This window comes from Chionomys nivalis, chromosome 19 (genome assembly GCF_950005125.1).
Source record: "Chionomys nivalis chromosome 19, mChiNiv1.1, whole genome shotgun sequence".
NCBI classification, from domain to species: domain Eukaryota; kingdom Metazoa; phylum Chordata; class Mammalia; order Rodentia; family Cricetidae; genus Chionomys; species Chionomys nivalis.
Genome location: NC_080104.1, coordinates 32,502,510 through 32,518,918, shown reverse-complemented (window position 1 = coordinate 32,518,918; position 16,409 = coordinate 32,502,510). Strand labels below are relative to the sequence as shown.

The 16,409-nt window shown below is 37.4% G+C and overlaps 1 protein-coding gene across 1 annotated transcript in view; it reads left to right on the top strand.

The window, feature by feature from the left end:
- Tsga10 (testis specific 10) overlaps window positions 1-16,409 on the top strand; it is an 89,825-nt gene that overhangs the window by 57,935 nt on the left and 15,481 nt on the right. Inside the window, exons 13-16 of the mRNA XM_057751269.1 lie at window positions 1,014-1,182; window positions 3,775-3,885; window positions 6,105-6,290; window positions 14,216-14,425. Coding sequence (XP_057607252.1) covers window positions 1,014-1,182; window positions 3,775-3,885; window positions 6,105-6,290; window positions 14,216-14,425 — 676 coding nt within the window. The remainder of the gene's footprint in view (window positions 1-1,013; window positions 1,183-3,774; window positions 3,886-6,104; window positions 6,291-14,215; window positions 14,426-16,409) is intronic.

The following is a 16,409-nucleotide window of genomic DNA, read 5'->3' as shown; positions in this document are numbered from 1 at the left end:
CTCTCGATCCATCGCCAGATGAAGGTTCCCGTGCCATTCTCCTTGGCCTCTCGAATCTTGGGGGTGGGGTGGGATGGGGATGAGGGGTGATGGGGAGAGAAAAGTGTGAAGGAGAGGATGAGGGGAACTGGGGGAATCGGGGTGATTGGGGATAAAGGAAGGTTGGATAGGGGAGCAGGGAAACTCATACCTTAGTTAAGGGAGCCACCTAAGGGTTGGCAAGAGACTTGAACTTGGAATGGCTACCAGATGCCCAGGGCAATGTCCCCAGTTAGTTCATTGGGGCACCTGAGGATAGGGAACCTGAAATGAACCTATCCTATAATCATACTGATGAATATCTTGCATATCGCCATAGAACCTTCATCTAGCGATGGATGGAGATAGAGACAGAGACCCACACTGGAGCACCGGACTGAGCTCCCAAGGTTATAATGAGGAGCAGAAGGAGAGAGAACATGAACAAGGAAGTCAGGACCATGAGGGGTGCACCCAACCACTGAGACAGTGGGGCTGATCTATTGGGAGCTCACCAAGGCCAGCTGGACTGCTACTGAAAAAACATGGGAAAAAAGGGCGTGTCTCTTAAATTTTAAATCCTTGTTGAGTTGAAAATTAAGAATCGTTCAGGAGTCGTGGACATGACAAGGATTTCTCTGAAAAGTAGGGCTAAAAGGAAAAGGATGAGGTATTCGCTCTTAAAAAAAACTCTTCAGAGCACAGATGAGAAGACTCTGCAGGGGGAGAGTCAGTCATAATAGGTAGAAGTGTGAAGAAGGCCTTCCTGTTAAGTGTTGGAGGTTTTGAGATGCAGGTACATCAGTGACTTGTATCTACTTAGTGCACTTTTCATAGTGAAACTATAAATGTTCTCTTTGTAGTGGTTCCTTTAAATATACACGTTTTCAAACCTTCAGTTCTCATTCTAACTGTCCATCTTCTGTCTTGTGAGAATTTGTTATTCTATTTCAGTAAAATATCTCTTTTTATGTACTATTTGATTTATGGAATAGACAGTCTACTGAAGCCCTAATTATGTGTGAACAAGATATTTCCAGAATGCGCCGGCAATTGGATGAAACAAATGACGAACTGGGTCAGATTGCCAGGGAAAGAGATATCTTGGCTCATGAAAATGACAACCTTCAAGAACAGTTTAGCAAAGCCAAACAAGAAAACCAGGTATACTTGCTCCCAGACTCTTTGAGAGAAGAAAAAAATATGTATTTCTTCTGAGGCACAGCCCTCATTTCATCTTGTAGAAAAGCAGACTCTGCAACTAGCAATTCTTGTTTTTTACTTTTATAACAGATTATGTCATATAATTTCTAGATGAAATTCTCAGACATAAAGTATTAGCTATTAAAGAGAAAGGAATGGGAATATTATGGATTTGTTTTAAACCTTAGAAAAACTGCCATACCAAAGGGTAAGTATTTGAATTAAACAAAAAAAATGAGGATTAAAAGCTATGAGAAATTTTAAAATGGGCATATTTATAGTGGACTACAAACTTTTGTATTTAAATATTCTATGTAGACTATGGTACAGTTTGGGATCTTTTTAGCACCATGATAATTTTTTAGGGAAATTCCACTTTTTGCTTTGTAAGGCAATATATTTCAGTCTGACAGTCTTCATTTACAATACTATTATTTCAAGTTGAACTTTTTAAAATGTTTTAAAAAACATTTTATTTTTGAAAAAAATAGAAAACCAAATGAAAGAGGTTGGTGATGTATCTCAATTAGTAGGGTGTTTGTTTGTTGAGCAGACATGATTCCTGTAACCATACAAAACCAGGTGTGGTGCTGGATGCCCCTAGTCCCAGCACTCAAGAGGTAGAAGCAGGAGGACCAGAAGCCCAAGGTCATCCTTGGCTGCAAATCAATTTGAGGTTAGTTCGGGATACTTGAGTTACAGTTACTATTGACATTTAATATACACTTCTGCTTATTTCATAGAAATTCAAAATTGTAATACTGTTTGTCTTAGTTACTGTTCTGTTGCTGTGATGAAATACCACGATCAAGGCAACTAATAAAAGGAAGTATTTAATTGGGGGCCTTTCTTACAGTTTCAGAGTTCATCATGGAAGAGGGTAGTGGCAGGCAGGCAGGCAGGCAGGCAGGCAGGCAGGCAGGCAGGCAGGCATGGACTTGGAGAAGTAGCTAATAGCTTACATCCTGGTCCACAGCCAGCAGGTAGAGAGGACAAGATTGGTCCTAGTCAGGGCTTTTGAAACCTAAAACCCATCCCCATTGACATACCTTCTCCAACAAGGCCACACTCCCTAACCCTTCCCAAACAGTTCCACTAGCTGGGGACAAGCATTCAAACACATGAGCCTGTGGGGGGCATTGTCATTCAAACTACCACACTGCTTTTACAAATACTTTTTAAATGTTGGTGGAATAACTGTGCTGCTTTATACCATGTCCTTTCTATGTGAAGAACCAGGTATTTATGGCTCACATGGGGTTGTCTCTTTTTGCTAGATTATACTATCATGTACTTTAAATTACATGAATTTTTAAAAAGTTTTTCTTTTTTTTTTCTTTTTTTTTTTTTGGTTTTTCGAGACAGGGTTTCTCTGTGGCTTTGGAGCCTGTCCTGGAACTAGCTCTGTAGACCAGGCTGGTCTCGAACTCACAGAGATCCGCCTGCCTCTGCCTCCCGAGTGCTGGGATTAAAGGCGTGTGCCACCATCGCCCAGCTTTAAAAGTTTTTTGAGACAGGGTTTCTCTGTAGCTTTGGAGTTTTAGAACTGGCTCTTATAGACCAGGATGACCTCCAATTTACAGAGATTAGCCTGCTTCTGCCTCCCAAGTGCTGGAATTAAAGGCATGTGCCAGTACTGCCCAGAAAATTTCATGAATCTTATAATCTGTAAAACTGAATGGTAAATGAGACATTTACTATTGTGTCCAGAATGCCACTTACTAGCTTGTGACGATATAAATTTTCCTGCTTTGTTAAACTGCATACTTATGATTGGCCACCAGAAGAAAATTGGCATCAAAAGAATTTACATATGTTCCAAGGTAGTTTTTTTCTTCCTTTGGGTCATATTAGAAAGGTTGCTGGTTTTTCTGTAAACTATAGACTGAAACTTTAGGAAGTTTTATTCTTAATATCACATCTTTTTAACAGAAATATAAGTTCATTATAGAACACTTTTTTCTTAAAGGAGAAAAGGAAAAAAAATTTCTCCTGGTGTCTTTACCATCTAGTTAGTGTTATGTTAACTTTTAACATGTATTTTCCTGATTTCATAGCAACTTACAATTTTAAACATTGTAAATAGAATGTTTTATATTTCAAATACAGAGAATGTCTTTCTTCTTTTTATGAATATTTGAAAGTGCCTAAATACATTTCTGTGTTAATGGTTCACAGAGTTTCTTTGTGAAAATTTTGTTTACAGTAAATAATACATGGAAATACCCATTCCTTAGCACAGTTGAAGCTTTAACTCTTCACTAACTTGATAGACAAAACACTATCCCATTGTTTTAATTAGCATATCTTTGGTTACTAGTGAAGTTTATTTTAGTGTTACCAACTTATGCCCCTTATGATGTCTTGTCTGTCTGGGTCCTTTGCCTGTTTTCTCTTGGGCTTCTGTTCCTTTACCACTTTCACATATGTGTTTTTATCGTTGTTATATTAATTTTACACAATCATCAGTTTCAAATATTTAAAGTTTATATGTTTTTATATATAGAAATTTTTATTTATTATAGTCAAATATAGCTATCTTTTTTTCCATAGGCACTGTCCAAAAAATTGAATGATACTCATAATGAACTCAATGATATAAAACAGAAGGTCCAGGATACGAATTTGGAGGTTAACAAGCTGAAGAACATATTAAAGTCAGAGGTACATATGCACATTTTTTTCCTTGCTCATGGTACCTCCAAGTTTTCATAAGACTTAACTTAGTGATCTATTACACTCATCAGACTAGTGAATCAAGTCTTTCTTTAATCAAATATTATAGTTTTGACTGTGACAGATTAACTATATACTTTTAGAAGAACCTGTCCCAAAAGATCACTCAAGAACTTGTATATTTCAGTGTGCTAAATTCACAGTACACTCTCAAGGCAAGTAGATTCTTCTTAACTAAAGAACATGGGGCACAAAATGCTGCATTTTCTGTTAAAACTGACAAAAGTGGCTTATCTTGACTGTTTGACAGGGCAGAATGGATCACACTATTATTAAAGCAGCTGTTTCTTAGAACAATTTGCATATTTTAGTCACTATTTGACCAGTCATGTGTGTGTGAGAGACTTCAGAGATCCCCAAATGTAGATGTGTGTGTGTCAGCTCTGTAATGCACAGTTTGTCTCAGGACAATTTTATCTAAGTACATTAGATAAAATGTCTATGTTAACATAAAATATCATTATCATGGATGTGGTGTTATCTACACAAGACTAAAAGCGTGAGTGGAAACTTGACTTCCCTCAACGGCTTATTTTAGTTAACATATAATTTAATATCTGTATACCAACATATTCTGAACCTTTGCTCATAGTGTACATAAATGCATTTTTAAGGACTTAGAGAGGTAAAACATTTTTAGGACTCCTAGGTTGTTCCCATCACCTTCAGGAGCTTTGAAACTTCTGAGTCTTGAGAGGAAGAACTTTAGTGCAATAGACGGGGAAAAGATCTTTTTAAATCTAAGGCCACAAGATGGCAATATTAACTGGGTCATAATCAGTTTCTTACTAGTAGGTAATTTTAACTGGGAGAACATACATTTGATTAGAAAGGGTGGGGTGTTAATTTGTTGTACTTTGGTTATTTCACTTAGCTCAGGATTTCTGATAGAGAAATATAGTATTAACAAGAAGGACAATGTTCCTGACATTAGTGAAATTATAACTGAAGTTTAAAGAGCAAGTTAGGCAAACCACAGTACTAAAGTTTTTTTCTTTCTGTGCATGTGTTCTATGTGAGTGTGCATGTGTGTGTGTGTGTGTGTGTGTGTGTGTGTGTGTGTGTGTGTGTGTGCAGGTGCCTGCAAAGACTAGATCTACCTTGAGCTGGAGCTACAAGAAGTTGTGAGCTGCCCAACATGGTGGCTAGGAACCAAACTTGGGTCTTTTACAAGAGCAGTATAATCACTTAACTCTCCAGCCCCTAATATATGATTTTGAAGTAGTTATTAATGGCTATTTAACATAGTATATTATTTATGGAACTGAATTTTTCCCTATAGAAAGCAAATCCTACTTAAACTAATTCATTTATGGTATCACTTTGACGATTTAAAAAATCTAGTTCCAACAAATGTAGATACAGCTTAGTGGTAAAACACTTACCTAGCATGTACAAAGTCCTAGATCCAATCCCTGCACAGCCCATACAATCCTGTATTGTATGTACAACTTCTACACGAGTTATATGATTAACATACATTTGATAGTTTACTTCTGAGCAGTTTCTGACAACTTAATAGAAGAAAGCCAAAAAGAGATTATAGTCTGTGACCAAGAAAATTAAGCCTCAGGGTCTCAAGATGTGGCTTAGAGGTGAAGAGCATTCTTAGTTCAGAGGATCCAAGTTCAGTGTCCAGAACCCAAGTCAACTCCAGGGGACCCCAAACCTCTGGTTTCTAATGGCACCAGCATGCAACATGCACGTGCACCCACACACACAGTTAAAAATAATAATAAATCTTATCAGAAATTGACACTTAACGATGTGAAAGAATGCAGAAACTCTGGCCAGTACAGCTCAATAAAGTGGTGGAGAGCAAGGGAATGCTGATGAGAAGGTTAGCAGCTCAGAGCCGCTGGAGTCGGTCAACAGTCATGGGGTAAGACTCTCTTAAGAAGCACAAGAACATTTTGTCCAAGTCCTGAAGATAAGGACACTCTCCTGAGTGGGTACCTGTGGGAGCAGGTGGAGTAGTACTTCTTTATGTTCCTAACAGGATGGCCATCTTTCTAGGTTAGGGTAAGTAGGATCTTTTCAAAATTATTTGTGAGTGATTTCCCAGGGGTCCAGATACAGTGTTTAATAAACACTTTATGTTATTTACCTTTAAAGTTTGACAATAATACCCGAGATTTGCTTTTTAGGAATCTGAGAACCGGCAAATAATGGAACAACTCCGAAAAGCCAACGAAGATGCTGAAAACTGGGAAAATAAAGCCCGTCAATCAGAGGCAGATAACAATACCCTCAAATTGGAACTTATCACTGCTGAAGCAGAGGGCAACAGATTAAAAGAAAAAGTTGATGCCCTTAACAGAGAGGTTGAGCAAGTAAGTTTGTTGAAATGTGCTTACAGTACATCCCGTATCATATTTAAGGGAGCTTTCTTTGACTTTTCATAAGTTTAATATATTGACAAGCAGTTTAATTATGTAATGCACTGTAAATTATATATAGCCTCTTATTTTCTTATCCACCTTGGTTCTTTTAGGTACCTGCAACCAGAATAATTGTTGGCTTTTTTTTCTTCTTAAATTGGGAACTGTTTCAAACAAAAAGAATCAAATTTTTGAAAAATAATAAAACAGATCTATTTCTGTTCTGCAGATGTAATAACATTAGCATATTGCCACACTTGCTTCATATGTCTTTGTTTAAATATCAGAGGCAAGAGCAGTGGTTCAGTGGGGTGAGAACTTTTGCTAATCACCTAGAGGACCTAAGATCCATTCCCAGGAGCGACATGCAGTGGCTCCTACCAACTGTAATTCCAGATTCAGTAGATTGACTCCTTTTTCTGGCCTCCATGGATACCAGAAATTAATATCAAAGGAGACTCGACTGTTGATACCCTGGTTTGATTCTTGTATATTATATGCATGTATTATATTCCATCAATATGATGTGCCAATTTAAAAACACAAGTCATTCTAAAAATGTAAGTCTGAAATATTTTTTAAGTGTCTGTCATCCCCCTCTTCCATGATGTTTCCTGAGCTTTAAGGGAAGGGTGTGATATATATGTCTCACTTATGGTTGAGCATTCCAGACAGTTATTCTCTGTAATTTGGCCACTATCCACTGCACAGAGGTGCTCCTCTGATGAGGACTGAAAGCTGCACATATCTGTGGATGTAGAGACACATGTTTAGAAGGCAGTTTGATATTGTGTCCATTTAGCAGTAATATCATCACCCTGAGGACGTGATGGGTTCTGTCTTTTCTTTGAGATAGTATCTCAGTGTATAGCTCAAGCTGACCTTGAACACATGATATTCCTGCTTATGTCTCCCGGATTACAGGCATGTACCACCACACCAGGCTTGCAACCTTACACATATACAGCTTTTTGTAATACCTTTATTGAGAATGATATCTATGTCATAAAGTTCTCATATTTAAAGTATATTCTGTGGTATTTAGAATATTTAGAATTATGATCTTGTAAAAATGAGCACTTTTGAACATTTCCATCATCTTTAAAAGATACAATGTGCCCATTAGCTATCACAACCAGCTACCCCAATTTCTTTCATGTCTTCGATCCATATTGGATTAAATTTTATTCATGGTATCAAGTATAATTTTGCACCCCTAAGAGAAATCCTACTTGATCATCATGTATAATTATTATTCTTTTTGGTGTTAACATTTGGTTTTCTAGTATTTTTTTTCTTATGACAATCTGTATGGTTTTAGTATATAATAACTTGGAAACGTTCCCTTTGATTCCAGTTTTTGTAAGAGTTTGTATATAATTGGGGCCAAGTCTTTAAAGGTTTGGTAGATTCAATGCTAAAGCCACCTGAACCTGTTTTTGGTGGGAAGTTTCTAAATTTCTAGTCAGACTCTTTTTGTTATGGGCCTATTCTGTTTCTCTTATGTTCATTTTAATAGTTTGTGCTTTTTGGGAATTTTCTAATTTCTTTTTTAAAAAGATTTATTTATTTATTATGTATACAATATTCTCAGTATTCTGTCGGCATGTATGCCTGTAGGCCAGAAGAGGGCACCAGATCTCATTACAGATGGTTGTGAGCCACCATGTGATTGCTGGGAATTGAACTCAGAACCTTTGGAAGAGTAGGCAGTGCTCTTAACCACTGAGCCATCTCTCTAGTGCAGGAATTTTCTAATTTCATTGACATTAATTTAATGGCATAGTAGATCTTTATAATCCTTTTATTTAATAATTTACACTCACAGTTGTTTGGTTTCATCACATTGAGAATACCTTTGGCCATTATTTACTCAAGTATTTTCCCCTTACCTTTCCTCTGAGAGTCTGGAATTTAAAGTAAAAGTGTGTGGGTCACTTGATGCTTTTCCACAGATTATGAAGACCCTGTATCTTCCTAAGTCTTTTCTTTCTGTTTTTGTATAGTTGCTATTTTTGTGTGTCATGAGTATGTTAGATGGCAAATACAGATGAGCACATTTGTCTTTACACAATGTCATAATTCATTGACTAATAATACATTCACACCCTAAGTCAGTTTTATTAGTTGCTATTTGCCCAGTAATACCAATTTTGTTTGGTAGCTAGCTGATGGCAGTCACAAGCTGTTTTGTTCCATTCTTGTTTACTAATAAGTAATTAGTACTTTACACTTTACATTTTATGTACATGGGTTATACATAATTATCCAAAAATATCCAAAATATCCAAAAAGAGTTTAAAACACTATAGAGATCAGAAAGACCTATACATCTGAAGACGGAGGTAGAGACCTGACACAGAAGAGCCTTTATGGGACCAGATAAGATATCTTCTTAGCCTGAGTGCAGAGCTACTCAGGGAAGGATTCAGGTGCAGGTCAGGGACAGAGACAGGAGTCCTTTGCTTTGGCAATTTTTCTGTACAAGACTCATGAGAAATCACTGACAAGTCAGAGGACCTTGGAGGGCTTCTTCTAAAGTCCCAGGTAAGGCTGCATGTGCTTTGATTGATAGACTTAGGAGTCTGATATTTCTGATATGATTGGTATAGTTTCTGGTATCTTTGTTCATTGGTGTGATCACTGGAGCTCAGTAGCCAGTCAATTTAGCTGATTTGGTGAGCTCCAGGTTCACTGAGAGACTTCATCTTAAAACATGACATGGAAGATGGCTGAGGAATACACTTGATGTTGACCTCTCACCTCCACAGCTATGAATGCACACACTTGCACACACACACACACACACACACACGCACGCACGCACGCACGCACACGCGCGGAAAGGGAGAGAAGAAAGAGAGGGAGAGAATGTAGAATCACTTGTAAACAGATTTTTCCTTGGGCCTCCAGCTCACAAATAATGACATGGAGATTTATCAATAATTATAAAAATTCAACCTTAACTTAGGCTTGTTCCTAACTATTACTTATACCTTAAATTAGCCCATCTTTTAAAATCTACATGTTTTTTCTCACATTCATTACCTCATCTCCATTTGCCCATCCTACTTCTTCCTCGCCTGGCTTGCCACTCCTCCTTTCTCTCTCTTAGAGCTCTCTGACCCCAGAAGTCCTGCCTAACTAATGGCCATTCAGCTCTTTACTAAACCTGTCACAGTGACACATCGTCACACAGTGTTAAGGAATGGTTCACAACAGTCACTCCTGCTTGGTGCTTCAAGTGGAGTTACTCAGATCAAGGCTGTTGCTATGTAAGAGGAAGTCATTCAGGGTCAGGTGCACATTGAAAGCTGAGACTCATACAACATAGCCTCCCCCAGAGTTGGCCCTGCATGCTCCTCATATTGTCTTCTAGTACTGTCATCTCTGCAATTTTATTTTTGTTTACAATTATTCATGTTCATTCTGGCTGTGGACCCATCTTTTCTGAAATTTTACATATGTAGTCTGGCATGTTATTTTGTATTCACTTGTAAGTTATATTTCTGAGACCATTTTGATATGCACATGCTTGCCTTGAACTTGCTATGTAACCTTGAATTCCTTTTGTGTGCATATGTTACCAGTAATTGAGTCTACACAAACACTCTACCACTGATTCATTCCCTAGTCCTTCTCTTATTTTTTATTTTGAGAGAGGCTTGTGAAGTTGTCAAGGCAAGCCTGGAACTTCCAATCTTTCTGCCTCTTGATCCCTGAGATTACAGGCCTGTGTCAAAGGCCAGTTTGGTTGATTTTTAAAAACCTGTATTATCTTTCTGTTAATTAATAAGCTTTTACATTGCTAGTACATTTAGTTTTACCATTGCTTGTTTCATGCTTTCCATTTATCATAATTGCTTTGTTTCTTTCTATTTTTCTATCTTACATATTTTCTTTACACATTTTTGGCTGCCACTGCTCATCAATATAGAAGTTACACATTTTATATTTTTTCCTTTAGATGTTAAAGTTATAATTGTTGATATGACCAACTCCCTAGGAATATTTGACTAATGAGGACTACATCCTGTTCAGGAACAGACACCTGTGCTTTCTGTCACACCTCCCCTACATTTTCATGATATTCTCATGCACAATTTTAATTTCACATTGTCTTATATGTTCCAATAAGTAATTATTGTTGCTCTTGTGATCAGTACTGTTTGCATCTACCTATAGGCTTATAAGACCTGTGTTCACTTGCTTCTTGTATTCTGGTTCTTTATTACTCAGTTCCTCTTCTGTCCTTCCTTCCTGCAGAAACCAGTGTGTTCATTTTTTCCATCTTTTTTAAAATGGCTAGTGTACCTATAGTCTTGAGAGTTAGTTTAGCTGATCATAGATTTCTAGATTGAGAATATTTCTCTTTATAACTTTGATAATAACCTGATAAGGGTTAGACAGATGACTCAGTAGTTAAGAATGCAGGCTGCTTTTCCAGAAGACCCGAGCTCGGTTCCTGTACCCACACTGGGCAGTTTATAACTGCTGATAATACGTCTTTGGGGAATTTGATGCCTTCTTCTGGCTTCAAGGGGTACTTGCATGCCTGTAGTGTACATATACATAGACATACACACATACACATAGATAAAAATAAAAATAAATCTTTGACATAGTGACCCCTGGTTTTTTTGTTAGTAGGTCTGTTTTCATTCTTGCTGTTATTCCTCAGATGTCTGCCTTTGCCACTGGTTCTTATTATAGTCTTATCTTTCTCATTGTTTGGAATCTACTATCGGGTGCCTAGGTTTGTTCTCTCTGGCTTTGATATTTTGGATTTTTCTTCCTCTGTTTCATTCAGAGTACTTGTAGCTTTCATTAGTTATGGAAAATTTTTAGATATTACTTCTTGAACATTACTGTTTTCAAATTCACTCTGCTGTTCCCTCAACTCTTGCGTATCTTGAATCATTTTCCCTTGTTGATTGGTCTTTGCATAGTTTCTGCATGTTTGTGTTCTATACCTTGTTTTCTAGTTCACATTTCCCTTTTCATTTGTACTAGTTTGTTCTTGATAGTTTTGTTAAGGCTTTTATTACAGATACCACCTTTCTTTCTAGAAGTTTTATTCAATTATTTTTCAGATGTGCCTATTTTTCCATGTGTTACTTTTTTCTTTCACATTTCTTCCTTAATGTCTTTAGTCTTTTCAGGTATAGTTTGCCATGCCAGTGAAAATATTTTGGTCAGTAATGTGGATTTCTGGAAGTGAGGTCTTGCTCTGTTGCTCTGATCCTCCATTGACCTCCTATATCAGAAGTTTTTCTTAAGCAGAATCTTCCACCCCATGGAATTTTATGTGGTCTCAGTGTGGTGTTATCCCTGCAGGAGGGTGGGTTTGTTTTTGTAAAGTGGCTCTAGGTCATCACCGAACAGGGGACAAATCTTATGCTAACATTTAGAAATAGAGATGAATAAAGTGCTATTCTAAAATCAAGTCAGTAGATGTCTATCTTTGTGGTTGAGGTGTGTTTCTTGTAAATACCAGAATGTTGAATCCTGTTTTCATATCCAATCTCTTAGCCTGTGCCTTTTATAGGTGAATTGAGTCCATTGATATTAAGTGATATTAATGACCAGTGGTTGTTGACTCCGGTTGTTATTTTTTGGTAGTAGAGTTTGTGTGTTTCCCTTCGTTGAGTTGTGCTGGTGAAGGGTCGCTAGTTGTCTGAGTTATTATAGGCAGTGTTGGCAATGTTGGATTCCTTGGGTTGTGATTTTCCTTCTATTACTTTCTGTAAGGCTGGGTTTGTGGCTACGTATTGTTTAAATTTGTTCTTATCCTGGAATATTTTGTTTTCTCCATTGATAGTGAACGATAGTTTGGCTGGGTATAGTAGTCTGGGCTTGCATCCATGGTCTCTTAGTTTCTTTAGTACCTCTATCCAGGACCTTCTGGCTTTCATGGTTTCCATAGAGAAGTCGGTGTAAGTCTGATAGTCTAAAATCAAGTCAGAATTAAAGTTTATGTTTATCACAGAAGAGATTGTGCTTTTATCCAAAAGATCAGGTCCAGATATACTTTCAGTGGTTTCTGTATGACTGAGTAGATTTTCCCCCTAGAGCCTTTTTTTACTTTTAGTATGTTATTCAAAAATCCCATATTATGTAGATGTTACAGTCATGGTCCTTTTTATTTGGTGTGTGTGTGTGTGTGTGTATTTTACTGGCAATTAAACCCATCATCTCATGTTTGCTAGATAAGGTGCTGTATCCCTGAGCTGAAAACTTTTCTATTGCTTTGCTTCCTTTGAGGGAATTTCTCTCTTCTCTGTAAGCTCATGTGTAGAATTAATAAAAATGTTATGTTGCAGGGCATGGTGTCACTTGGGAAGCAGAGGCAGGTGGAACTTCCTGAGTACAAGGCCAGCATGGTCTATGTCTGGTCTACATAGTGAGTTCCAAGCCAGCCAGAACTGCAGAGTGAGACCTTGTATCAAAACAAAATGTTTTGTTTTTCAGTTTTATCTTGAGACTTTTCTCCTTAGCTTACTCAGTCATCTTAGTAGAACCTACAATATCCAGAGTGATCATTCAAAACTCTAAAAGTCTGATTACATCACCTCACCATTGAAGATCACAGCTTACTAAACCTGCCTCACTGTGTTTTGTAAGCATCTCCTATTACTTTTCTCTGTGAGTGTTAAGCTCCAGGCACACCAGCCTTCTCTCAGTACGTAGAACATATTATTCTTGCATCCAAACAGAGCTGCGGCACTTTGCATTTTTCAGCTTGAAATGCTTCTTCTCGCTATTTGTCTCCTTACTGCTCAGTCATTTACTTAGGGAAGCCTTTCTTTACTTTCTGATTATTTCAGTGTAGGTCAGGTTTTTTCCCCTGCTATTTCCAGAAATAGTTTCTTAGTGTGTTTCTATCTGTAACATATTTGATTAATACAGGACTCCCTCAACAGTAAAGCTTTGTGAGAGCAGAAGTAATTTTACTTTCCATTGACTTTGTCTCTAGGCACAGTTACTATAGCATACAGAGTGTTCTGGAAAGATGTGAGGAGTGGGCGGACAGTTGGATGGTTGAAGGTTGATGTGAAGAATGAGTAAGAATGACTACAGAAGGAAGGGAGATCAAGAGGGTGAAGGGGACCTTGAATTACGGCAAAAATAACATGTGCCAGGAACAATTTTTAGTGCTTTAGACTTGTAAAAGCACTTGTTAAAGAACACACAGTCTTTGCCTCCCAGTTCTGTTATCTTCACATTATAGCAAACAAATACTTCTCTGTAGGTGGCAGTGCACTTACGTAAGCATCATGCCTGAGGGGGGAGGTGTGGGGAGTGAAATTATTTTGAACATTTGAAAGCATTTATGTAACTTGAATCTCATATCATGGCTTTTAAAATATGCTTTTTCCATAATTGGTTGTGTTTAATTTGTACTTGCTCAGAGCTTTTTCTCTCAGAAGTATTAGTGCTAGAAAATGATCAGTCCTCATTTTATGATAGTATGACTGATATAAATATGTCAGTCAAGAATTGGAAAATATTCTCTGAACATGGCAGTGGCTACCATTTTGTCTTTGGCAGCAGCAACATTTGTAGGCCATGTAAATTGTGCAAACAGATACAACTATCAGCCAAACTGTATATATTACACTGGTACTGAACCTGCAGGCATGTTCATAGGAAACAGTTCTTTTCCCAGTTGCATCTTTTACACTACTCATGGGATTTATTAATTAAACTTGAAGCCCCAAATTATCTCTCATAGAATGTTTTGTGTATCCAATCAGCACCCATATCACCCAAGGTCTTCTATTCTAGTGCTGAAAGATTTGCCCTATTTTGTTGTCCATGATGGCCTTACAGCTAAAATATTTACTTCTGTGTATGTAATTGTCTTGTCCTTACAGCACTTAAATGCAGAGCGCTCTTACAAATCCCAGATTTCAACTTTACACAAGTCTCTGGTGAAGATGGAGGAGGAGCTTCAGAAGGTTCAGTTTGAAAAGGTGTCTGCACTTGCAGACCTGTCTTCCACAAGGGAGCTCTGCATTAAACTTGACTCGAGCAAAGAACTTCTTAATCGACAGCTGGTTGCCAAAGATCAGGAAATTGAAATGGTATGTAATACATCGAGAATTGCTAGTACTCGAACATTATTACAATTTTGAAAGAGAGGTTTGTTTTTATAAAATACTATATCAAATATGTATGCCTTTTAGCTTTGAATTTGTTTTTATTATGGTTTTAAATTTTATGTTTAAATTTAAAAGGCTAATTTATGACAGCTGTGTTCTAAAGAATTCAAGAACATTAAAAAAAACCCAAAATCTTCCTTTGAATTTGTAGTTTGCGATTGTGTTTAGTAAGAATTATAAAATACCCTGACAGAGCTGTGAGCAGAGAACCATGGGCCTTGCTCAGCTAAATTATAAGCTGAATGGTATTCTTTCCAGCTAAATTGATCTAGTAATTGGATGAGGTCTTTTAAGTTGTGATGCAGTTGGTTGTATCTACTTTGTGCATACACTAGGGATATTCAAACTGTACAGGCTCATGCTCCAAATATTGGCAAAATAAATAATTTGATATAAATAGAGAAATAGGAGGTATCCATAAGGAATTCAGCAGTAGCTGAACTTTGGTGGGTGGGGCATCCCACAGAGGTAATGATGGAGAGGTCCATGTAGATTCTTGAATGAAAATAGTGTTTTTAGTGAACGGTGTGATATGTTTAAGAAGAACTGCCTGGACATAAATCTGGAGAAATAGAATCTGGCTCTTAGTGTATAGATACTGTATATCTATACTAAAATATGCCAACCTTGGCCACCTTGGCTATTTGTTATTACTAAACCTTATTGAATTTCTTATTTTGTTAATCCACCCTTTGTGATGCTCTTGAGAATCGTGAGTCTAGTTTATCTTATAAGAATCTACTATTAAGCCGGGCGGTGGTGGCGCACGCCTTTAATCCCAGCACTTAGGAGGCAGAGGCAGGGGGATCTCTGTGAGTTTGAGGCCAGCCTGGTCTACAAGAGCTAGTTCCAGGACAGGAACCAAAAGCTACAGAGAAACCCTGTCTCGAAAAATCAAAAAAAAAAAAATCTACTATTAATCTTTTAATGAAGTACCATCTGCTCAACTCCTCACTTATTCTTTTTTTTTTTTTTCCGAGACAGGATTTCTCTGTAGCTTTGGAGCCTGTCCTGGAACTAGCTCTTGTAGACCAGACTGGCCTCGAACTCCCAGAGATCCGCCTGCCTCTGCCTCCCGAGTGCTGGGATTAAAGGCGTGCGCCACCACCGCCCAGCTTCCTCACTTATTCTTAATTATTTTTTAATTTCACCATGAACTTTTTAATGATTAATTTGCTACTGTGAAACTTAAAAATGAGATAATAACCTTTTATTTAAAAATTTACTTGATGTTTTCTAATTGGAAAAATCTTAGCTTGTTACTGTATCAATTTTAATAATATAAAATTGAAGTATCAGTCGTTATAAGTCCATAGCTTATAAAAATAGCATGCCACTTGCAAGTAAAGCCCAATCCTATAGTAATCTTCTTAAAGTTTTAAATGATAGCCATTAGCAGAACTTTGCATAAAGCTTTGTAACAATTTAATTTAAAAAATATTTACTGTACTTTTTGTAGCTTCCTCTTTCCACAGCACTTCAACAGAACTTCTGACATTAACTGCTGTGACACTGAACTATTTATGTATGTGTCTTCATCTCCTTAGTAAGCCATGATGTCAAATGCCAGGATCATACTTCTACTTTTATACTTCTTCAGTTGTCAAAAACATTGAGATTTAAAAAAATCTGTGTTAGTTTGAATGAGAGTGGGCACTATTGGCTCATATGTTTGAATGCTTTCAAAAACTGTTTGGAAAGGTTTAGAAGGTGTCACCTTTTTGGAGAAAGTGTGTCATTCAGGGCGGGCTTTGAGTTGTCAAAAGTCCATGTCATTCCCAGTTAGCAGTCTTTCTGCCTCTTACTTGTAAGGATGTGAGCTTTCAGCTCCTGCTTCAGCACCTGCTCCAGCACCATGCCTGTCTGCCTGCAGCTGTGTTCCCTACTGTGATGGCCATGGACTCTA